Source organism: Tachysurus vachellii, chromosome 5 (genome assembly GCF_030014155.1).
Source record: "Tachysurus vachellii isolate PV-2020 chromosome 5, HZAU_Pvac_v1, whole genome shotgun sequence".
NCBI lineage: Eukaryota > Metazoa > Chordata > Actinopteri > Siluriformes > Bagridae > Tachysurus > Tachysurus vachellii.
The window spans coordinates 21780224-21805653 of NC_083464.1; the positions used below are offsets into that span (position 1 = coordinate 21780224).

The 25430-nt window shown below is 40.9% G+C and overlaps 1 protein-coding gene across 3 annotated transcripts in view; it reads right to left on the reverse strand.

The window, feature by feature from the left end:
- Positions 1-25430, reverse strand: part of fhod3b (formin homology 2 domain containing 3b) — a 119298-nt gene that overhangs the window by 35696 nt on the left and 58172 nt on the right. For all 3 annotated transcript variants that reach the window (XM_060870459.1, XM_060870458.1, XM_060870462.1), the window contains exons 4-5: positions 10102-10169; positions 7444-7549 (exon numbers count right to left, since the gene is read on the reverse strand). In XM_060870459.1, coding sequence (XP_060726442.1) covers positions 7444-7549; positions 10102-10169 — 174 coding nt within the window. The remainder of the gene's footprint in view (positions 1-7443; positions 7550-10101; positions 10170-25430) is intronic.

Here is a 25430-nt window from a genome sequence, read left to right on the forward strand (position 1 = left end):
GCAGCCGCAGAGAAAGAAATACTGTACTGTACATCTGTGCTCATAATTAATCACTGGAAACCAGCATATGTCAACTCGCACAGCTGAGACAAACAATGCTCTTGAACACTGCAAAAGGTTAAACGGATACAGTGCATAAGAGCTAGGCAGAATGTGTGTGTGTGTGTGTTTGTGTGTGTGTGTGTGTGTGTGTGTCTGTGTGTGTGTGTGTCTGTGAATGTAGGTCAGCCAGGTGGTCCTGGACCACAGTCAGCTGCTCTAGTGATCTCAAAAGAATCAGACACTACCCTCAGCGACTTCTCACACAAACATATACAGAGCCACAAAATGGTCAAACAAACGCTAAGATATTTTTCCAGTGGCCCCGAAGCCGCACGCGGGCCACGTCGCAGATAACGTTACGGCTCTGCCTACTTCCGATGTATGGTTTCAATCATCACGTTCTCTTTAATCAAACCAGGAAGCTAATGGCTTTGGAGGTTAACAGATCATTAGGAGAAACTCTTGTTGAAAGAAAACAAAAGGATAAGAGAAAAGGATTGTGTTATTTGCACTGATGGTACAAGTGTTTTTGTTTTAAGGTCTCTTGCTTTTGGCAAGGAGTTGCACGCAATTAAGTCTAATGGTAAAAATAGAACGCACTTCTGGTAAACGTTTGCAATTGGAATGAACCTCACTGATCATTTTAAACAATGGCAAAGAAAATCCTTTGTAACTTATGGCCTCGGCCATTTTCCTTCAGTTCAATCACCAGTGATGACTAAGATGCATGCTGCAGAGTCTGAGAGAACACTTTAAAGGGGAAACAAGTCCAGACTTTTTAAACTCTTTGGGCGGACGCTTTGTTGACCGCTCTAACGAGAGTGTGGAATGTGTTTTTAACCTTGATGTAGCCGACTGCGTTGGCCACGTGTGTTGTGGTTTGCTGAGAGCTTGCTGTGCTCTGCTGTGTTTGGGTGAAGGCCCGGCAGGTCCTGTTTCGTCTCCGTCTTGGCCTTCAAGGAGGGAAGCCCTGCCCTGCTGCTCTGAGGACGCCTGCCGAGTACGTGCTGCCTCAGTGAGGTAATCCCTCCAAGGAAAGAGTATGTCAGTTCCAAACAGTGCAAGGTTAGGAATCCTGGTGTGAAAGTAATATCGTGTGAAATAATAGTGTCCACATAGAAATTCAGGAGAAATCACGCCTCCATTCACCATAAGCCATGTTTTATTATCGTGCCTTAAGACGAACCGAGGAAGAAAGGCTCAAAAGACAAAAAAAAAAAAAAAAAGGATGTATGACCACAAAAGACGTTGAAGGCTGTAGCCAGCACTCACTATCCCCAATGAGCTTATTATGTGTTTGTGGTGTCGAATTCTGTTAACACAGCAGGACATTGCGGATTCCCTCCTGGAGCAGACTACAGTGCCTGGTGTACTTCATGAGGGGGGGAAAGTACCTCTCAATCCAACAACAGAGATTAGGAGGAGGTTCAAAGGCTGTATAAAAATGTCGTTTATCTTCAGTATAGCTCTGTCTTGTCCCATACACACATACACACACACACAGTTGTCAAACAGAATCACCAGCGCTACTGCTGACCAAACAATGCCTGGCCTTTCACTTAAGAGTCTCTGTGCACTGGGAGAAGAGAGAAGTAGTGGAATTTCTACAACCTCAAGGACAACACAAACACAAAAGGAGCACAGACAGGAGAAGAAACCCAGAAAATCTTTCTGAAAAACTAGAAAAAGTCTTAACAATCGAAACAATACTGTAGTCTACATAAAAAAAGCAGGAATTTTTTTTTTTTTTTTTTTTTGGAGCAGAATTTTTTTTTCAATAGGCTTACGGCCTAAAATCCAAAAATCCACCTCAAAGCCCTGAGACACTGCACATTGGCACTGGCACAAACTGCATATTTTGGCACTAAGCATGTAGCTGTATGTAGGTTTGTGCCAGCAGACACTCTGTGATACAGAACAGGCGGCTAAAGGAAAGCTAAATGAAGTAAGTGCAGCTTTATGGATCTCACATCATGTCAGAGACAGCCAGAAATAGGCCAAGGACTCGTCCTTCTCTTACTCTCCTTCTCTCACTCCGTCGTATCCTCCCGTGGCCCTGACCTCCCCTCACAGTGTTGTGCTAGTCAGAGCAGCACTGTTTCCCAGCACTGGGCACACTTTAGTACAGTTAGGGGACAGTGTTGAGCTAATGAGTTTGAAAGACTCTCTGCAATAGGAGACGTTCTCATGTGATACAGTGTTTTATTTCAAAGCCTAGAGAGAGTTGAAGGGAATCTTTGAAAGCATTGCCAAAACAAGGGACTAGCGCTCTTGTAAAAACAAATACACAATGGTACTGCTGAGTCATTAGCATGTGGACTCTTTGTAGGAAGCAGATTCACATGCAGATTTGTCTTCAGCTCAGGCCTCGGGCTCTCCCTACTTATCTTGGTAACTATTTCACATAGGCTTCAATTGAGTTGAAGTGCTTCTCTGCTCATGTGGAGATTCAGTTGCTGACAGAAGACCCAGTACCTGTAATGAGCTTATAGAGGAAAGTCATGCGCTGAGTGGGAAAACTGAGCAACCCTCATACTTAGAGAGCAAACAGTCATGAGCTGTAGAAGGATATAAACATTGTTAAACCTTTTTGTGTGTGTTCGCTTGTGTCTGTGTGCATGTGTGTGTGTGTGCATGTGTTTGTTTGTGTTTGTCTATGTGCATGTGTTTGTGTGTGTACGCTTGTGTGTGCATGTGTTTGTTTGTCTGTGTTTGTGTGTACATTTGTGTGTGCATGTGTTTGTGTGTGCATGTGTTTGTGTGTATGCTTGTGTGTGTTTGTGTATGTGCATGTGTTTGTGTGTGCACGCTTGTGTGTGTGCATGTGTTTGTGTGTGTTTGTCTATGTGTATGAGTTTGTGTGTGAGCATGTGTTTGTGTGTGTTTGTCTATGAGTTTGTGTGTGCACACTTGTGCGTGCGCATGTGTTTGTGTGCGTGTGTTTGTGTATGTGTTTGTGCGTGCACGCTTGCATGTGCATGTGTTTGTGTGTGCATGCATTTGTGTGTATACGTATATATGTGTGTACGTGTGTTTATGTACGTGTGTTTGTGTATGTGCATGTGTTTGTGTGTGTGCATGCTTGTGTGTGTGCCTGTGTTTGGGTGTGTTTGTCTATGTGTATAAGTTTGTGTGTGAGCATGTGTTTATGTGTTTGTCTATGTGTATAAGTTTGTGTGTGCACACTTGTGCGTGCGCATGCGTTTGTGTGCGTGTGTTTGTGTATGTGTTTGTGCGTGCACGCTTGTATGTGCATGTGTTTGTGTGTGCATGCATTTGTGTGTATACGCATATATGTGTGTGTACGTGTGTTTATGTACGTGTGTTTGTGTATGTGCATGTGTTTGTGTATGTGCATGCTTGTGTGTGCATGTGTTTGTGTGTTTTTCTATGTGTATAAGTTTGTGTGTGAGCATGTGTTTATGTGTTTGTCTATGTGTATAAGCGTGTGTGTGTGCACACTTGTGCGTGCGCATGCGTTTGTTTGCGTGTGTTTGTGTGTGCACGCTTGTATGTGCACGTGTTTGTGTGTGCACGCATATGTGTGTGTACGTGTGTTTATGTACGTGTGTTTGTGTTTGTGTGTGTTGTACGTAAGTGAAGCCCTCAGATGAAACCTATAGAATTTGAGCAGTGCATTGGTAAGGATGAGATGTACTACAGCATCTATGGAGAAGATACTTAATAAGAACGCAAGGTAAATACTATACACTTTTTTCTTTATGCCAACCACACACTTCCATCACTACAATAGCCTGGGGGTTTAGCCACAGAACCGGCTGAATGAGGGAAGACCAGCGTGGGCTTTATCAGCCAGGCTTTACACTGAACACACAAACATCAATCCAACACATCTCTATAGTGACAGCAAACATTTACAGTAATAAATCAAAGACTTTATCCATCATATTAATGCCATGACGACCACAAGGACTCACAAGTATGCAAATTAGTGCTTGTTTTACTACAGCTTGATGGTGGTTCTACAATACAAATAATCTGTAGATACCTGACTATTCAGTGTGTTTACATTGAAGAATATGAATACTTAAGGATCCTAGATATTCATGCTAATGAGATGGGTGACAAATTAAAGGAACCTCAGTGGCTCTGTGGGTCTTCTGAGTGATCAGCTTTATTCTTCAATGTAATATTTCTTTCTGTTGCAAGAGGTATTTTCTAAGATGACAACATCTCCATCCACAGAGTATGATGGTGATAGAATTAGCGGCAGGTTTGACGGTGAATCAACACCGTGTTTGTTTAGAAGTTTAATATCTGTGTGACTTAATGAATTTATGGACCCTGGCTGCCTGCGTTAGGAACAAGTAGGCGGTCTTCATGGGATAGTGAAGGAGAAAGTGATATTTTAAAGCTATACAGGCATGATTTTGAATTTGAAAAATCTCTTGGGATGTCACTGACAAGAGAAAGGTAAAGTTGTTATGTATTTTTCCTGAGTGTGCCTCTATTCCTTCCAATCCTTTTCACAGACAGGCAGTGCTGCATGATGAACGTCCGCTCCTCTCTGCTGTCTTTTGGCCTGAACCCAGCAAGCGCATCCTGAGGGAGGTACATTGGAGGGAGACATAGAAGCAGCACCTGGGGCTCATCGTAACCCCCCTATCACCACTGCAGCCTGTGGATCAGATGCTGCTGCTGTGTCTGTTGTGCTTGGCTGGGGGGCCTGCGCTGGGGTCTCAGGCTTCTCGTTTTACTAGGCAAGATCCCGCAGACTCACAAACCGTTCCAGCAGACCAGCAGTAAAGCAGGCATATCTAAACATGACATGTAGCATTCTCCCTAGAGAGTGTGTGGGGTCTCTGCGAGTGTGTGAGACGGGATGTGGGGTTTTGTGTATCTTTTGACGTTCTGTTTTGTGGAGGATAAGGCCAGTTGTAAATCTCAAGCTCCTTGTGTGTATGTAGTTTGTGTGTGTGTGTGTGTGTGTGTGTGGTACGTAAGTTCTCAGAAGAAACCTATAGATTTTGAGCAGTGCATTGGTACGTATGTCTGTATTTAGTTTGTATATATGTAAATATGTGTGTGTGTGTGTGTGTGTGTGTGAAATCTTAAAAAGCTTGAAATGCACATGGAACAGAAACTGATCTATGTTGTGCTTTTTTCATTAGCTGGTCATGAGAAGCTTAAGTAGTGGTGAGCCTGGTTTCTGTATCAGCAGCCCTAATCTAACCACCAAGCTCAAACTAACAAACAAGTCTGCAAGCGATAAAGAAAATCAATGAGTTTTACACAAGCAAACTTTCAGCTAATCAGTAGATTTTGATTGACTGAAATGACCATTAATCAAACTAGTGCAAATGAAAGATTGTGTAGTGTTTTTTTTTGTTTGTTTTTTTTTAAACATTTTAGAGTATCACAGATGTAAAATATAACAGCGGAACAAACTGACACCTGCAGTGTGATTTACTAAGCCTGAAGCTCATTTTAATCAACGTTGTCCTTGACGCTCAGTTTCACATTTCTAAGAAGTCTCTTTAAGATCTGATGCAAAAGTTTTATTTACATGTTTTTTCCTTCCATTAATTTGAATCAGCTTGATGCAGTTTCATCTATCCTTTCAGCCATCCAGCCATTTCTGGTAGTGCTTATCCTACACGGGTTCACAGGGATCCTGGAGTTTTTCCCCAGCAGCCCTGGGGAACAAGGTGGGGGGACACCTTGGACCAACCCATCACAGCATTCATGAAATTCTTCTTTATAATTCAGCCATAACATACGCATAACTTATTCCATATCAGAAACATATTAGTATTTGTTATTCGAGCTCGGAGGAAATTAAGGCCATCGGGTAAACGAGTGGTTAAATCCAGACAGGATGTGTTTAAGCAGTGCCCTGAAACACACTGAAGTGCAGACTAATCATCCTGTGGTTACGTCTGGTTTATCTTCATTCCACTCCTCTGTTAGATTTAGTTGTTGAAGGCCTAATCAACCTGGAGTGTGTGTCAGTCAAACCTATAACTAGTGCACACTGATTGCACATAAACATGCCGTGGTCAGTGGCCACCAGCTCCACTTACACACACCCAGCACCTGGAAGATGACAGCCAAATTGAGCAGGACTTTAAAGCATTTGAGGAGCTCACAAGCTTTGCTTGTCTTTTTAATTGTGAAAGAATAGAACTTGCCTTAATATCTATCAAAACATTTAGTCACACGGCTCACTTATTTCTTCAGTAACTGAATGACTTTTAATGATAAATGTTACAACTGTTCAATATGGTTCACTTCTACACCGTCTACTAACTGCATTTAATCAGAGCTCATCAAAAGCAATTTAAAGATTTCAGTAATTACAGGACAGTGCAATGTTATTCAAATGCAAACACTCCGAAATGTAATTTTCTTTATTTATGAATGAATATTTTTATATTCAGTGTGCACCTTGATATTGGTCAAAGTCCTAACTCATATTGGAAGCTGTTAACCAGTGTTATATTCTATATTTGGCCTAATTTGGGGCTAGTAGTAGTAGTTTTGGAAGAAGATGTGCATTCATGTGTCATTTACAGCAGCATTTAGCAGATGTGTCACATAAACTTGGCCTGAAAGATACCTGTCATGTGTGTATGTGTGTGTGTATATATGTGTGAGTTTGTGTGTGTGAGAACCAGCACATAAAAAATTGCCTATAAATATGTGTTTCAAAAATCTGTCGTGTAACATGGCTCAATTTTACAAGAGCAATGAAAAGTTTGTTTCTGATGGAAGCACTGATCTAAAAGAGGTCTTAAAGGGGTTCAGTTTTTTTTTACTGTCCGCTCAAGTGTGTGAGGCCTCGACTCTGTAAGTGACAGGTGAAATGATGCCACCTTGTAATGGAGGTTCTTAATCACCCTGTAAACACAAAACTCCTGCTACATGCCTGACCCCTTACCTCTACAGAATGTGGCTGGTCAACACATGATGGTGTATGATGATGGTGCATAGCTTAGCCTTTGCATGTAAGTTATACCAAGATGGTTGAACATGTACACTAAATACATATATAAACTTTGGGATTCTAAGATTTTAAGCAATAGAGTTGTAATCCACAATAAGGTCAAGTTAAAGGTACAGTATCAGTATTTTGTGTATAGAAATATAAAAAATGTTCCACAGATTTAAATAAGAGAGCAGCAGAGACTATTCATTACGAAAAAGACTCTATGTGTGTGAGAGTATTATAACACATTATTAGGTATCACATTTATATGTAATTTGGAAAGCTGTTTATGTCTGAGTGTGGAACCGTTTCAACTTCATTCATTTGGTCTTCATTTTGTGTGAGGCACAATCCAGTGAAATCTCAGAGCCTGCTAGGTCTGACAATAATAAACGAACAAGCCTGAGATTTCCAGTGCAGTACGACTCTACTGTTAGTTTTTTGTAAAGTACCTCTGAGGATGTAGTTCTGGTAGTTCTGGTCAGCCTCTGCCCCGACTTTAACGAGACATATGAGTCCCTCAGCCACCACAAACTCGTGCACCAGGTCCTTATCATCCTGCAGGGACAGAGCAGAAATACAGTGTATATAATGCTTTTTAACAGCAGACACTGTAACACAATGTCACACAAAGCTCAAACCAGTCAGTCACTTATTCTGAGCTTTTTTTTTCTATTTAATTATAAATATTCACGGCTTTGATAATGACATGATTTGTTTGGGGGTTGGGATTTTGCAGCTTTATGCATGTTGTGAGAGTCATTGTGATTCATTAGCTATATAGTATATGACCCTCAAACACAGTCCAAAGTGCACATTCTACTCCGCACTTCATTTCCTCTGACCATGGTAACCCTGTGTGTTTGGGGCTCGGCAACTTCTGGTTGCTAAGTGTGGCTCGGCAACCCTCACCAGGCCTAAGAGCTCATTAAACTCGCAGTATAATATGTGGCAATGAATAGCTTTTAATCACACACACACACACACACACACACACACACACACACACACACACACACACACACACACGCACCTGCAGTCTGGGCATGCTTCGCAAAATCTTTGATTGCACCACTTTCTGCTTGTCTCTCTGCTTTGCATCCAAAGCATTGCAATAGCCAGCATTTCTCCACTGCTGACATTTTTAAGGACGCACCCAATCACTGATGTAAAAATAATTAGAGGGTTGGACATTTGGACTTCTGTAAACCAAAAAGTCTGGAATGACAGGGAATTCCTGTGTATGTGGCTGGATTATTGTGAACTACACTGCTCAGAATACAGCGATATTTTGTGCCTGTGTGTAAATAAATAAGCATCTTAGGTATTTCTCAAATAATGTGTGTCTGTGTGTGTGTGTGTTTGTGTGTGTCTTTCTTAGGCATCTAGCTGATGACAAAAATTCTTTAAACTGTCACACCTGTCATCAGCAATGTAATTGAAACTTCCCAGATATCCAGATTTTAAACACTCACATACATAAACACACACATACACACACACTTGGACTTCCAGTGATATCATTATTAATGCAGCTAACTGATGGTATACCTATAACCTGAATCTGACTTTAACCCTAACCACTGTTAGGCCAAGCTAAAGGAAACATTTTCGCTATTTCCAGAGTTTTGCAGCCAAATGAATAAAAAATAATCAGTTTTGTGTGTTGGGATCAGCCAAATGTTACCACAAGGTCAAACCAGGCAGATTTGCCGATTACTGTGGGAAAAGTTCACAAAAGTCATAAACACACAAACATACACACACAAAAACCTTAATAGTCACCCAGAGCAACTTACATTTCATCACAATTTTATACAACTGAGCATCTGATGGTTAAGGGCCTTGCTCAGGGGCCCAGCAGTGGCAGCTTGGTAGACCTGGGATTTAAACTCATAACCTTCCAATCAGTGATCCAACACCTTAACCACGACGCTATCACATGCCCTAACACCTTATCCACCAGGCTACACACACTAGCATGCATTGCACATGCATCTTGAAATTTATTCACAAATATTAATTAACTTTTTCATTTTTTAAACATTCGCTGGAAGTCAGTTGATATCATATTAATGCACGCCCAATAAGTCACGCTCCCATATAAATACAGGTGACAAATTAAAGGAAAAATCTCCACAAACTGTTTTAGTGAAGTGTTGAGACACCACAAGCTGAACAGAAAGCTTTTAAAAAGCCTTGGAACTGTACTGCATGAGCACTGTGCTTCCTAAATATATTATATATCGTCGCTGTCGGGCGGAAACCTCGTATGTCCAAATTTGGTCAATTTCATATTTTTTCACATATCGATGCTATTGGTCAGTCCCCACGTGGGTCTGTTATTTTTACAAGTTATTAACCAATCTAAAGTCTTGAAAATAGCTTGAGCGCAAATCTCATAACTCCATTGGACACTTCAACTGTCCACCTCTTCCTCACTCCTTGGGAGAGCTTCACGGCATATTTCTCCTCAAGAAGAGTCGCAACGAATCAACACGTCTTCTGAGGTAAATGTCTTCAAAACACTGGGCTCAAAGAAAAAAAAATCTTGACCCCCGCTAGTTCTGGTGCTCGTCTGAGGACAGGAATTTAGTGCAAGACAATCCACTGCAACGCGGACTAAACCCTGTGCACTGCAGATAAGTTACGGCGTTTTTTTAATGTCCTGAAAAATAACGGTTTTGGAGATACGAGGATTCCGCCCGACAGCGACGATATGGTGGTGGTGATAGGGAGCGCTATCTAACACGATGGTCTAAACTCTACCACAGGTGCTCAGATCAGGATCAGGTGACAAAATTTCAATCATTTGGATCAAACAGTTCAGTGATCCCTCAGACAGCGAGGGGAAACGGGTCATCCTGGGAGAGACCAGTCCCATCAGGATCGAGGTGTTTCATCACAGGATGAAGCTGATCAGTCAGATTAACTGTACTGATAGGCAGTGATGCTTCGCTCTAAAAGGAAAAGCGAACCTTGCAGCAAAACTCTCATTCAGAATAACAGATTCAGTGTTTTTTGTTTCTTTATTTGGTCTTATTAGGCCACATTTACATTCACTTGCTCACTAGAAGTAAGAAACTTTTAGAAAAACAAAAGAAGCTTACCTGAAATATCTGCTTGAGAGAGAACAGAGCTCTTCTTAGCTCTCTTCCTGTCGAGTTGTACAGTTTCTCTGCAGGACAGAGAAAGAGAAAGGGAGTGGATTACACAGTTGTTCTCAATTTCTTACACACTATTCATGAACAGCACGTCTAATCCAATACATCCAGTAGGCTCTGCGAAACCTCATGTGTTGCCAGCAGTGACAAACTGTCAGTATGTGTTCACATTACAAAAGATCTGTTCTTGTTCTGGTTTGAACTAGACTGCAAACTGCCACTATGCAAGATTATCCCGAATAAAACTGTGGTTCCTGATCCCAGTGCTGGGACACAGAGCTCTGTTCTTTATCTGCGTGTAACCGCTCAAAATCATACATGTTTAATTCTAGTGTGAAGGGAATCAAAACGGCTTTAATGGTTTATTCTTATTTGGCTGTGGGATTCTTTTTTTTTTTTTTGAAATCCACAGGATGTTTTAAATGCAGTTCTTCAGTCTGCCAGAGCGTGGCAGGATTGAGATCACAGCTGTTTGTTTGTGTTTGTGCAGAGCATTTGACCAGCTGTGCTTCTGACTCAGCATTTACCACCTTACTGTTGATTAGAAGAGATCGCTCAGTAAGGATCTCTCTCTCTCTCTCTCTCTCTCTCTCTCTCTCTCGATTATCTTTTTTATTTTAATAAATTGCCTGTAAAATAACGCATTAAAGCTAATCACAGTGAAATTCCAGTTTTAAGCCTAGCTTGAGTCTAGCTTGTCATGTGAGATGTGCTCTTTAGAAACATAAATCTCTTAAACAGCTGATTTTATTCAATACACCTTTTTATTGAGATATCACTTACAAACTATGGCCGGAAGCAGCAGAGTATGGGCGGGGTTGGGGGCGTGGCTTATAATCACAAGTTTTGCCTTCACGTCTAATAAAACGTCCATCTCGTTTTCATACGTTACTTTTGTCTACACGAGTCTGCAAATAAGAGGAACTAGGTTCACTGTTTGCTGCTTTTTATTATTTTCCTTTGGTCCTTAGCTGCACATTTGGCTGCGTAGCATGTCATTGTGCAGGAATACCTGCAAATATGGAGCAGATCTCATATTCTAAAGGATTATTAACCTTAATGGGTTCTCAGACACTCACACCACCAAGTGCACCAATTAAATGCTCCTGTTCTACGAATGATGGATGGTCATATATCAATAACCATAACAAATGAAGTAACGTGACAAATTACACCAACTGCATTCCTCAGCTTGTCACTGATTGCAGTTAGCGTCTACATCAGACGTGAAGCGTGCCGAGCTTCAGCTGAAGTTAACTCCAGACTACTGCTTTCAACAGGATCAGAAAACAGTGAAAACAACCTGATGCATACAGAATTTCTGTCAAATTGTTAATGCAATATATTTTGAGTTAAAAAGTAAATTTATTATTAATATTCAGTGTGTGTGTGTGCCCTGCGATGGGTTGGCACTCCATACAGGGTGTATCCTGCCTTGATGCCTGATGACGCCTGAGATAGGCACAGGCTCCTCGTGACCCGAGGTAGTTCGGATAAGCGGTAGAAGATGAATGAATGAATGAATATTCAGTGTTAAACCTTTGTGTTTAGTGTTAAACCTTTACCATCAAGCATATCAAGCTCTATGACCAGTCTGTCCTTTTAAAGTTGAAATAAAATAAGATCAGTTCACATAAGTCGTGGCCTAATGGTTAGAGAGTTTGACTCCTAACCCTAAGGTTGTGGGTTCGAGTCTCGGGCCGACAATACCGACTGAGGTGCCCTTGAGCAAGGTACCGGCTGCCCATTGCTCCGGGTGTGTGTTCACGATGTGTGTGTGTTCACTGCTGTGTGTGTGCACTTTGGATGGGTTAAATACAGAGGACGAATTCTGAATATGGGTCACCATACTTATCCGTATGCGTCATGTCATAAGCTGTTTAATAAACTGTATGACATACCTAAATTATTTCAAAATGTAGTGCATATTTTTTCATCCAAGTAAGTTTGGTATTTCAGAGTGATGCTTTACATCAATCATTGAGCACCTTGAAATCTCAAATCTCAGATACTAAAATCATTCAGTGCTCTAAAAGCAGCTCTATGGTGAAGCTGACATAATACTTACAGCCATATACAAATGACACAAAGCGTGTAATGTCACATCTTCTCTCTCAAGAAACAGATGAGGTATTGCGTCTTAACACATGTGTGTGTGGCACAGGAGGGAGAAATATTTTTTTTCCCAGGCAGGTTTTTAGTCCTGGCCAATGCATGTTTCCTGGCCTTGTTTCTCGTGTACCGCGTGAATGTCGGCGTGATTTATCTCAGACGTGAGTTTCTATTGTGAGGACGTGCAAATCACACTATTGTGAGGAAGGCAGTGTGTGCCAGGAGTCTTACTTTTCAACCACAATGTTAGGCCAGGAATCATGAGAGGAAGAGTGAGAGTGAGAGCAAGAGAGAGAGAGAGAGAGAGAGAGCGAGAGAGAGAGAGAGAGAGAGAGAGAGAGAGAGAGAGAGAGAGAGACATTGGCACACCTGTCAGATGCCCAAACTTGTAAAGAAAAATATTCTTTTATGCAAGACAATTACATTAGAGTGTTTTCTAAAGAGAGAAAAAAAAAACCAAGAAAATAAATTAAATACTTCAACTGATAAAGTTCATACGTTCATAAATGAATACAGTACATATGTCTTCAGTAAATATGACTGTCTAATCACAACCTATCAAACTGCTGATAAAAGAAAGCTTCACATATAAAAGCGAATGATTCCACAGTACACTCATGGCACTAGATGTAGGAGAATCAGTATACCTTGCTATGGAAGCTTAATTCTCTGGAATAGACCTGCATTTTCTTAGACCTGGAAGAGATTAAATCCAGCCATCCCCCCATCTCTCCATCCTTCAATCCCTCCATCCCTGTGCAGCTCTGCTCTGTGGCCAGCAGCCCAGCTCTGCAGCTCTGGCTCATCATGCAACTGCAAGCCTCGGCCAGCTGGACGCGTGCCTCCATTCCCACATTCCCAGCACCTCTCGCTTTCGTCCTGCTCCTGAACCTTCATCTGTCTCTTTTCTATCCGCCTTCATTTTATGCCCATGTTGCAAATTTATTACTTCAGTTCTTATTTCATAGTAACAAGCCTTCGCCTTCATTTTTTTTCAACTTTGGCATCTTTGACAATCTGACTTCTGCCATAAATCTTTCTCTTTGAAACATCCAACTGTGCTGCCCTGAATAAGACACACACACACACACACACACATGCACACACACACACACGCACACACACGTCAATCTTTTTCTTCGTGATCTCTGATTGTGCTCTTTCTTACAGTCTGTACTTTTCTGGTCTCTTTCATCTGTATCGATTGCCATGAGCATCTAAACATAAGTCAAGAAGCAATCAGCAAGAAACTCCTCTCATCTTACTTTTACCCGAGGGGGAGGGTGGGGGTGAGGGGAAGGGTGAGGGTGAGGGTGAGGGGCTGTAGAAAGAGTGGATTAAATGTATGTTTGTGCTTTCTTTGCACATGCTGAGGAACACAGGCTGAAAGCAAGTCTAATGTCTGTAATAAACTTGTTGCACAATTACACAGTCCAATCTGACACACACACTAACACACACACACTAGCACATACACACACACTCACAAAACCTGTCACAAGAAAAAAAGCAGCTCATATTTAATGAGAACTATTTCAGCTCTGATTAGTTCCATACCAGCTGGCAGGGATAAGTGGCCACACAATACTGCCCTCTTGCTCTCTCCTCATGTCCACAATGAACAAATAATCATAATGTGGAGAGAAAAAAAAAGAAAAGGAGTGGAAAAGAGAGAAGGCAAGGAGAAATATGGTATTTAAGTGATTGATAATATTATTCTGTTATTACAATGTTCCTTGCAATCTGCATATGTCCAGTTTTTTTTTTTAATCCATCCATCCTTTCATCCATCCTTTCATCCATCCATTCATTTATTCATTCATTCCCTTCTTTATCCTTATCAGAGATGCGGTAGATCTGGAGGCAGTCCTGAGACCACTGAACATATGAAGTGAAGTGTGAATATATACGCTTAAAGGACCCCAGTACACACTAATTCACACCTAGGGGTAAAAATTAACATAGTCACTTCACCTACTTGAATGTGTTTGGGAGGTGGGAGGAAACCAAAGAATCTGGAAGACGCTTGCAATCACAGTGCCACTTTTTCTCAAACATGGATGCCATAAATGATGTCCCTTACATCCCAGATGTCTTGAAACTGTTAAGCGGCATTTGGAACGAGTCAGATTACCATCAAGTGGTCACAGAGGGGGATAGATGAGATGTCTGAGCTCATCACAGAGACACAACTGGCTAATCTGCCTGAGTATTACCATCCAACACCACCCTGTGTGTGTGTGTGTGTGTGTGTATGTCTGTGTTTGTATACACTTCAGAGTAAACCATGCTGCTCTAATAAGCAAAGGGATCTTAGAGATATCTAGCATTGTTTGAGTGTGTTTACTCACAACAGATATACAGAAGAGCTCAAAAGATTTCAGTACCGCTTGGGGCATCACACTCCAGACACCGGTCCTGTAATCAAAAGCAGCCACTGATAGCCATGCTAAAAATATCCAAATCTGAGTACTGCATAGAAACTTTTGAATAAGACTAGAACATATTTAATTATGACAAACAAATACATGAAAAAAACGAAAGTCCTTCATTTGCAGGTTTTTATTTTTTGCAAGACGAACATTCAGTAACCAGGTGGAAATAATAAGTGCCCCTATATTTCAATGGCATGTAGAACCATTCATTCATTCATTCATCTTCTACCGCTTATCCGAACTACCTCGGGTCACGGGGAGCCTGTGCCTATCTCAGGCGTCATCGGGCATCAAGGCAGGATACACCCTGGACGGAGTGCCAACCCATCGCAGGGCACACACACACACACACACACACACACACACACACACACACACACTAGGGACAATTTTCCAGAGATGCCAATCAACCTACCATGCATGTCTTTGGATCGGGGGAGGAAACCGGAGCACCCGGAGGAAACCCCCGAGGCACGGGGAGAACATGCAAACTCCACACACACAAGGCGGAGGCGTTTTAGTATATATAAATATATATAGATTTGCGTTTGTTACTGTTCTAGTATTTCGTGGTTTGTCCAGAATCTGTCATATGACATATTCATGCTGACATGTTCTTTTTGTAGAGAAGACCTTTTTCCGAGCCACCACTCCACAAACACCATACTTGTTCAGTATGTCTCTGATTGTACTCTCATTAACATTTAATGTACATACAAAGGCCTATAGTACACATCATGTAGCTCTTTAGGGGTTTCTTTCTGTATCTGAGCATTTAATCTTCAGACCTAGGATTGAATTTGCTGGAACCTCAACTCCTGGGAATATGAACAACCTTCTCGAAGGCTTTCACTTTGTAAACAATCCTCTTCACTGTAGAATGGTGAATTTCAAATTGCTAGTAGACGTCCTTATAACCTGTCCCACATAAATGAGCAGCTGCTCGGACTTTGTGCCTGATGTCCTTTCTTCTTGGCATGATGTAGACACTCACCAGAGTTCTCCAGAGTTTTTGCTTTTATAGAGTCAGTCACACTAACCTTAATCTTAAGCATTTCAGTAGAAACACTTGGCTGCTATTTACTCTCTTAATCATTGTGATAGAAGGAAGGGTGTAATTATTTATTTCTCAATGGTTTCTGAAAATTGCTTTAGTTTTTTGCGAAAAACACAGAACTGAAAGAGGATGCACTTTCTTTTCCCCCCATGAGTGTAAATTGTAACATATGAATGGAAAATTAACCTCAAGTTATGACACAAGCAACATAATGTACAACACGTAAACCTTGTTCACACAGGCTATAAAGAGAAGACCAGAAGACCGTATTGGCTTCTACTCTGAGTTCACAGAAACACTTTGGTGTCCCACTGTAGTCTCAGATTCCTGTTACTGGTGATAGAAGTGCAAGAAACGTTGCTTTCTGCTGTTGTAGCTCATCCACCGTAAGTTTTGATATGTTGTGCAATCGGAGATACATTTCTGCTCACCGCAGATTTCAAGAGTGATTATTTAGTTACTGTTGTCTTCCTGTCAGCTTGAACCAGCCTGGCTGTTCTCCTTTGACCCCTCTCATCAAAATGCTTAAAAATAATGGAAGGATTTTACTTCATCATGAAAAAATAATGATCAGAAAAAGCATTGTGTCATCATAGGGAACAATTAAAGTGTAATACGCTTATCTACAAAACACTGCAGGCTTTCTCGCTCTCCTTATTGACAATTTCAAGAATTCGCTCTGTAATGATGTTTCTCTCTCTCTCTCTCTCTCTCTCTCTCTCTCTCTCTCTCTCTCTCTCACACACACACACACACACACACACACACACACACATCACCATCACGACTGTGAGGTGTACTCACAATGAACCAAATATTTCACCACTGTAACCCAATTGTGCCACATGCCTTTTCTCATTTCCTCAAATGTTTTACACTGCCATCGAATCACTTTGATGCTGAAGGAATAAACATCCAGTAAAGAGTCATTACAATACTACTGCACCAGTGCACCTGGCTCATGCCAACAGGACCTACATTTAGCCATGATCTCTCTCTCTCTCTCTTTCTCAGGCCCTCCATAACTGTCTCACTGCAGTTCCGCTCCTCTAATCCACTTGTTCTGGCCCTAATTTATAGAGAGAAAACAGGAGTAATTATGGGAAAGACCTCCCAACATGAGCCCGGGCTCGTAACCTGCTACTTTACAGACTTTGATCCTCCGCTCCTCGGCCCAAACATCAAGCGTCCGCTTGCTCAATAAATGCAGATAAATGGAGGCAGGTGGAAGACATTATAAGGAATGTAAGTAACGATGAGACTGTTTTATAGTGAAGGAACAAAAATGATTCTCTGGGCTTTACTGACTCAAAAGGGAAGTTGTGGGTTTGCAACTATAAGGTATGAGAGAGTGTGAATGTTAGTGTTTATGCACACACATGTGTAAGCGCACTTGCCAGATCTACCACACAACACGAGCGGAAGAGCAGCAGTTTGTAATGAATTGATTCCTTCACTTTCGTGTTATGTACATGTGGGCACTGCCAATTGATGGCTGCCAGATGCAGATCTATGCCGAAGGCAATGATTACGATTCATAGGCTGAGAACATCGTAATGTGCTACAGCTCTCACAAAATGGGCCACCACTTACCCAGAGATTGTTCTGTTCTCCTTCCACACATCAGGATACGATAGAGATGGAGTCTGGATAGGATCATCTGGGTTAGTCATTTCTGTCAGGATTTGCATGGGAACAATTTGACTGAAACAGCGACATTTGTGTCATTGGCTGAAGCTCCCTGTAGCTGCTGTGCTTCTTTCTTTCACTCATAATTACAGCTGAAACCATAAAGCCTACAAAATAAAATGGTGTGACAATCTGACAGCTTGTAAAACAAGCAGCACAGAGCCAGTAGCAAATGATCAAAGCCACAAAAATCCAATTTTATTTGGGTTTATAGTCCTGCAATAGGGTTGCATTGTGCTTTAAAAAGCATTAACACCATCTTAAACGTTGGCTGGCTTATCCTGAGTTTACGTCAGTGTCAATTAGACTACACCTTCAGCGTGAAGACTTATGGCATAGAAGGCAAGCATCAAATCCCATTCCTTCTTCAGAGCAAATTTACCCAGATAAGCGACAGGCCCCAGCAGAGGGAAGTTACTGTCATATCAGTGAGCCATGCTGGAACATGTCTTCATTACCAAACCCACACAGAACACAACACCTCACAGCCGAGAGAGCTGTGGAGCTGGAAAACAGACTGTGCTCCTCTGCTTTAGTCAGCTATCCAATCCTGAGATAATGACACATATCTATGGACAATTCCCATCGTGGAGCCCTGAACGCTCTAATGCAGGACTGTATTGTCCCTCAGATAAGCCCCAGAAACCTGAGAGAGCCTTAGGTAGGTGTTTATATACAGGTTGTTTTGTAAATGTTCTGCTCCTGGGTTATCTGATGAATAGCAGTAAAAGCAAACTTTAAGACCTGCAGAGAAAGGAGGGTAATTGCTACTGGGCTATATACAGTAGTGAAGTGCTTGTGATAAAAGGGTATACGTTCCCTGGATAAAAGCTTTCTATAGTCCTTGTGTTTTGGAAATCTCTGCAATGATATCTCAGTTTCAGTCTCACTCACTGACACACAACACACACACTCTCTCTCTCTCTCTCTCTCGCTCTCTCTTACTCACACCTCACACACACGAAATCCAAATTTCAGCTCCAAATTACAAATGAAATTGTCTGTATTAACATCTTTAAACCCAGACTACATACACGCATCTATTGTTTTTATAAATTATGTCTGTGATGTTGCTAGTTTGCTAATTAGGAAGATGACATCACAAAGTCATTTTGAATGGCTGCCTCCTGATTTATAGCTTTAGACGTGTTTCAGTATTTATTCAGCTGCTGACTAGAGTCAGTTGTGTGTTAATGGCTAAACAATGCATCAAAAAAACAGTTATGTTGATCCATCACAGATGGACAGTCGCATGAAGGAAATTTAATTCGTGTCACTCTTGGTTCATCACAAATCTGGCAGATCGGTGTAAGGGTTCTGGAGCTCAGCCGCTCGTCCCCACATAAAGCAGGGTTGTTGCAGTGCCAGATTCTTCAAGCATTTGATTTCAAAGCGCTGTCATATGTGAAAAGCTCCTGCACATGCTCAATCCTGTTCATAGATCCCTGTAAAACCTTGGCTGTCCCTGCAGAGCAAGTGCTCTTCATTACCAAGCACTGTTTGTTTAGCTTGAAGACACACTCTGTGTTCTTACATCTCTCCTTGTAGCAGTGATGATAGTGACTGGCCTCTGGTCATGGATTTGAAGTGATGTGTAAAAGAGCTGCAATAATCCTGGCTATTAGAGACCAGTTCACCAGCGGGATCCATGCCAGCAGGAGGAATCGTAACACACGCTGCATTGGAAAACAGATGGGAAGTCGCTTGTATACACACATACACAAATGCATACACACACTGAGTCGAGCCACCTGGGGATGCAGGAGACATGTCCAAAATCCTTGCTCAAGTTTTCCAGTCTGTAACTACCTGGCAGTGTGAATTGGACATGTGGACATCATTTAGTCACCTACTGAACCCCAAGCCTTTACAACACCTCCTAGTTTTTTTGTCTCCTAGTTTAACATCTGCACATTTATAAGAAGGATCCTTCTGATGAAAGTCAGAATAATGCTTCATACCAAGTATGACCAGGTTTTTACTCATGCTCAACAGATGAGATCACCCTAGCTCTCTGTGGATATACAAATAATCCAGCTAAAGGAGAATCTGTGAAGCATCCTCTTTAAAGACATCTGCTTTAAAAAGTACAATTTAACGGATCCGGTCACATGACATTGGCCACTTCATTTAATCTGACATCCTCTTTAATAAAAGCCGGAGTCTGTCATCAAGCGACGGTATCCTCTCAAAGAGACCTGAGCTAATGTCTTCATCCTGCCAGCCGGCCTCCTTGGCTTCAGGCCACACCGAGCCTCGAACCGCTGGAAGAACTACAGCAGGAAGAGTCCTATTTGAAACCTTCATTCTTTCATTCTTTACCCCGGCTTCCAAGGCCAGCTCTTGATCAAAACCATCTTCCACGTTGTTTTGCCCTGGCGCTTGTGGCTATCAAAAGCAGACCCTTATAAATTACTCGGGTTTAATTCTGTACCATGCAGGACAGTGACTGCATGAGCCAAGGAGAAATCTAGAGCTCTAAAGGTGCGACGTTGTGCTCATATGCTGATATAAATAAACCACATCTGCAGCTCAGGACTTGGGAGGTTTTGGGATTCTAGCCGGATTTAGAAAGAGAACAAAATAGTACGTTTTGCTCAGCTCGAGTCAGCAGGTCATGTCCAGGTGAGAATGTGAAGCAGAACTAAAAGCAGAGGGAGAAAATCTCACAGAGTTCCATGTTGTCCTGTCCGCACATGAGAGGAAAATTGCCACCTGTCATAGGCTGGTGTGTCTTTTCCAAGTTTCCAGATGTGGGCTAAAGGCACGAGGGGGAAAAAGTGTATGCAAGAGGACGGAAAATGGGAGTGGGACAGAAAAAGAGAGAGGGAGAAAAAGTGAAAGTTTGTATGAGACAGACACAGGGGGGGGGGTAATGGAGCAACAGAAGGAAAAATTCTCTCTCGTTTCTCTTACTTTCCAATAGAAAGCTGTTCATGTAATGTTAATATTGGACCAAATTTTAGCCTTTACTACATGCACTCCGCAGTCTGACCTAATTTGAGGATGGTTTTCTAATAAACAAATGAAGAAAAGTTAGTATTTCACTGTACAGTTTTGGTTGAATGATAGTGTCAGACAGCAAGGGGACCATCAAACTGTTAATGTTAAATTCTCCACCTAACGTGTTGTCTGGGACGCTGCAGAGACACAAATGAATAACTGCTTTTTGCAATTCCCATGCCAGATTTATGACAAATGAAGCAAGGCTCAAAATAAATCTGTCTCAAATGAGGAACGATATGTGATCCTACAAGGGCCTGGATCAGCAAACCAACACCACATCTGCAGCTTCCATAAAATTGAGCTGTCTAGTTTTCAAGACATCGCGGACTGAATATAAGAAGAAAGGCAACAGGCCTTATTTGATGGCGGCAAAGAATTCCAATAGAACGTGCTTATGGATATCGTCAGGAAGATGAAACTATTCTCCTACTGACCTCATATGGCTATATGATCCATCAGGGATCATCATGTTGCTGACTGGAGTTAAAGTATTTCATTGGACCAAACCGAGTGGTTGAACAAATACTGTAAAAGCGCTGAGAAACTCACTATTTTAGTGACTCAAAACACGAATCAGTAGCTTGATCTGCTTCTTTAGCAGATTCTCTCTTGTGGCCAATCACGTCCGTGTTATTTCGCGAAAGCAGCTTATTGGATTGTCTGGGATAGGGATCAACAAGGGGAGAATTTTTAAACTTCCATAGATTTACCAGCCGTTTCTGGTATGATTATTGAACTGACACTTTTCAAAAAGAATAAAGAATATACAGAAAAGTATGCATTTATTCTCCGCACATCTAGTTAAAGAAATATTTCTAATCTGTTTAGGTTCTGGTAAAAAATGGAAATGTGAAGTACCATTACTAAACAAAACATAATAACTTCAGATTCTCTTATTTATTATCATAAAATCATCAAAGTACTTATGTATGTTGCTCTGAATAAGAGCACCTTCCAGATTTCTTCGAGGTAATTGTAATTATAAACCATAAATGAATAGTAATCATGTATGGTTACACAATTAAAGGTAGCTGTTTTCTCTGCTCACTCATGTTCATTGCTTAACCAGATGTTTTGCTGACTGTGATACACTATCACTGGCGTCTGTGATTCTTTTAATTAACACAGCCTGGAGAAATGAGGCGTAAACATTTTGTTAAAGGACAACACTGCTGACAGGGGGTAGACTCCGTGCCTTTTTTTAGGCAGCTCGTGTAATTTACAGCACCCAGGATTACGCTGCACATTTCATACCGATTGCATCAAAGCTTCTACTCTTGCAGCGCAGATAAAAATACAAACGAAATCAGAACTGCAAAAGGCAAAGCGCATGTATTCAGTGTGCTGCATTATAATTAGCAAGAGGTAGCTTGTGGTTCGTGGCCTTTAGACAAGCTGTCAGTCGCAGTAGAAGGACATTGACGTAAAATATGACTTTCTTTTCTAAATATGTCATATTGTTTGGAATGAGCTTTGTTGTTTTTGCGATGAAAGGTCTTAATTTCCCGAACAATTGTCGAGCCTTGACTTCATACAAACTTGTGCAGGTTTTAAACACCCTATACTGTATTTTAGCAGTTTTGTTTCAAGTGACTTCTATTGACCTAATTAAACAGAATAAAAGCTAGAAATGACTATTTCATTGGAACTATGCAGATAAATAATTAAATATTGAAATATAAAGATATTAAATAATCTGAGGCCAAGGACGAAGATCAAGAGGTTTATCCGTTTAAATAGATGCAATTAATAGCAACATACAGGGGAGATTCTCACGTTTGAGCACTACTATGGCACAGGCCCCCTTAAGAATTAAAAAAAAACTTATTAAAAATATTTAAAGGTCCCTGGTGGGGAAGGATCCTTGCTCTCTGACTCATGCGGTTCAGGTTGGATTCTCAAGCCAGGAACCAATCGAGTTGGTGAAGAGGGTGGGGTGTATGATTGAACAGGACGCAAAAGATATTTTCTTTTCGGTTGTTGTGGCAATCAGCCTTTATGTCATAAACAATTCAAATGACAACTGATATTGCACATTTTTAGCGGTTTCTACTGCAATCTATCACAGAATGTCTAGTGATGCCCCTGACACCATATATATGTGCTTTCCTAATACCGGTCCTGTTTAGGAGTCTTCTATCTAAAGGTTGAATAGAATTGTACTCCTTTTTCTATTCCTCCATTCCTCTTAAATAAAGCAGTCAGAATTGCAGTAACATCATAGCATCTGTCATGATCCAGCCTGGACTTTTGGCCATGTGCTATTGTTGTCGTTCCTCGTCACGTGTCTGCGCCGCCTTCGTCTGCTCCTCCCTGTCACCACACCTGCTCCTCATTGTCATCATTGTCTTTATTGTATTTAAGTGAGCCGCGTTGCTGAATGCAGCACGGAATCATTAGTTACGTTTACCCCTCGTCATGTCTAGTCTCTGTTAAATGTCGTCAGTTGTATTGTTTTAGTTATCGTCATTTTGTCTATGTCTTCTTTATTTATTAAACCCCCTTCATTTGAAGCTATCCTGCGTACGGGTCTGTCTCCTTCCACCCCGGTTGTGACAGCATCAAAGTGTCAGCAATATTTAAATGCCAGTTTCAGATGATTAGTGATGTCATAAAACTGACTTATCCAGTGTGAATAAAAGTCAGCAGGTTTTGTCAGGATAATGGCTCCATTTAAATTTGAGGCATTTTCAAGTTTGTTTTAGATTATTTGGATGGAAAAATTAAAATAAAAAAGAAAAGTACATCTGTACAGTAGGTTACACTTCTGAGTGATTTTTCAGCCACACAATCCCAAAGCCTTTTTAATGAATTTGGAGCTGGTAACTGAGGTGTTGCTAGTGTGCCATTCATAACGTTTTTTTTTTGTTGTACCAGGAATGAGCTCATTTTGCCTTGAGGTATCACCAAATGATCTGCATGTGGCTAAGATATAGGCTGAACCTTCAAATGCCCTTTTTCTCTCCTGAGACAGTATTTTGGCTCTCTTAACTCGGGTCACAATGTTCTTGATTCAAAATGTACAATATTTAAGTGTTGCCCTGATGTCTTAGTCTTCTTCCATTGTAATAAATTATGGCACACCTAATGCCTCCTTTTATGTGATTGCTATAGACAAAATAATTGGACAAGAACTTGCCAAAGAACCTGAAGGCTAGAATTGCAACACACATAATCTTGAAAAGAAAACGTTTGCTCTGACTGAAATAATCATGCTCGCATATTGTTGCGTGATTCTCAAATCTAACTCTCACTCATACTGTATGCAGTGTTTCATTCTTTATTTCCTAGTTTATCACAAATCACTCATTTTCAAAGGCACTTAAACACACTTTTTATTCACAGGGCTTGTGATACTGCCAACAACTCATATCCCATTCTAAAAGACAGACTGCATTTGGTGTACATGGACCAGAAAGATAACAGTAAACAGACTGTATACAGTTTTATTTTATATTAGTTTTTTGACCCATTCACCAGCTAATGAAACATTTATGGCTGGTGTCATTTTCTTGACGATCCGTTCAAACAAGGTGTCAGAAAACCTTTTTAAAATATGCAACTGCAAAAGTGCAACTGATTCTTTTATTTTTTGCTCTATCCTTAAATCCCTGCCTGTGTAACATGGAGAGGGAAAAAAAAAATAGAAAGAGAAGAGAAGGCAAGAGTTAAAAGAATAATAGACACAAGCAGGTGAGAGAATGAGAGAATTTTCCACATTCATTGCTGAAGCCATTACTTGGCTCTAAGATTATATCAGTATCCTCTTTAGGCACTCAGGATATTTATACACTGTTACTGAAACCAGTGAAGATATTTATGGACTATTAATGAATCCTGTGAAGATATTTACACTCAGAACTCTTAATTCAGGCTTCAAATCTATATGACTATATGTATATATATATATATATATATATATATATATATATATATATATATATATATATATATATATATATATATATGTATGTATATATTTATTATCACTTAGTAAGCTATTGGATATTTACACAGTGACCAATCTATCATTCAGTACATTTCTTTCTCAACTTTTTTGTGATAAATGACCCTTTAGGCTAAGGATCATGGTACACGAAGACAAACCCAGACAACTGCATGTACATCGCACTCTGTCAGTCATGGCTAATGGATGGGGTGATGGTTTTCAGTAGTAGGACAAAACAAAAGTGATAAAGCAAATGAGATCTATCCTCGCCTGTTTGGGATGGGGCAGGGGTGTTTTTGTTGGGGAGTAGAAGGTCAAGGTCTTTGCTGTGGGCTCCAGAGCCGAGCTGCGGCTCTCCATTTATTTGTCTTGAGGTTGGATAAACACGGGCTCAGGAGAGATCTCCAAACCCTCAACACCAGACCGGCCGTGATGAAGAGCAGTGAGCCTGCACATGACGATGTGTCAGGCATTCATCAGACACACACACACACAACTCTGTAAGACAGCTGACTGCCACACAGTGTCTAATGTCTAATGCCAAAAGCACCCAAAAGAATGAATGACATGTTACATTGAAAGTGAAATCTCTCACACTTTGTGGCTCCTCTAATGCCTTAAAGATGATGTGCTTGCCTGCCATGAGTGAAAAACGAAAATTTTTCCAGCAGTTCTATTTACACAAGTATGAAAATGAGCCAGTTCTAGCTGTCCCGCATGCAGAGCGTCTTTCCAAGACAAATTTTTGTCAAATCTTCCAAAGTTCCATTCTTGGTAACACTTGACAACAGATGGCATTGAGATGAACCAAATTACACAAATCATTTTCAAATACAAATAAGTTACTTTTTTTTCCAAGTTGCTTCCAAGAGAAAAAAAAATCTACTCATGACATCATGATAATGGATCACATCTCTTTTTTTCTGTTATTAGAGAACAGCTTTGAGGATATTATAACACTGAGGCAGTTTTTGTTATTTTCAAATACATACTAACCCCATGGATAATCTGCTGGCAAACCATACAC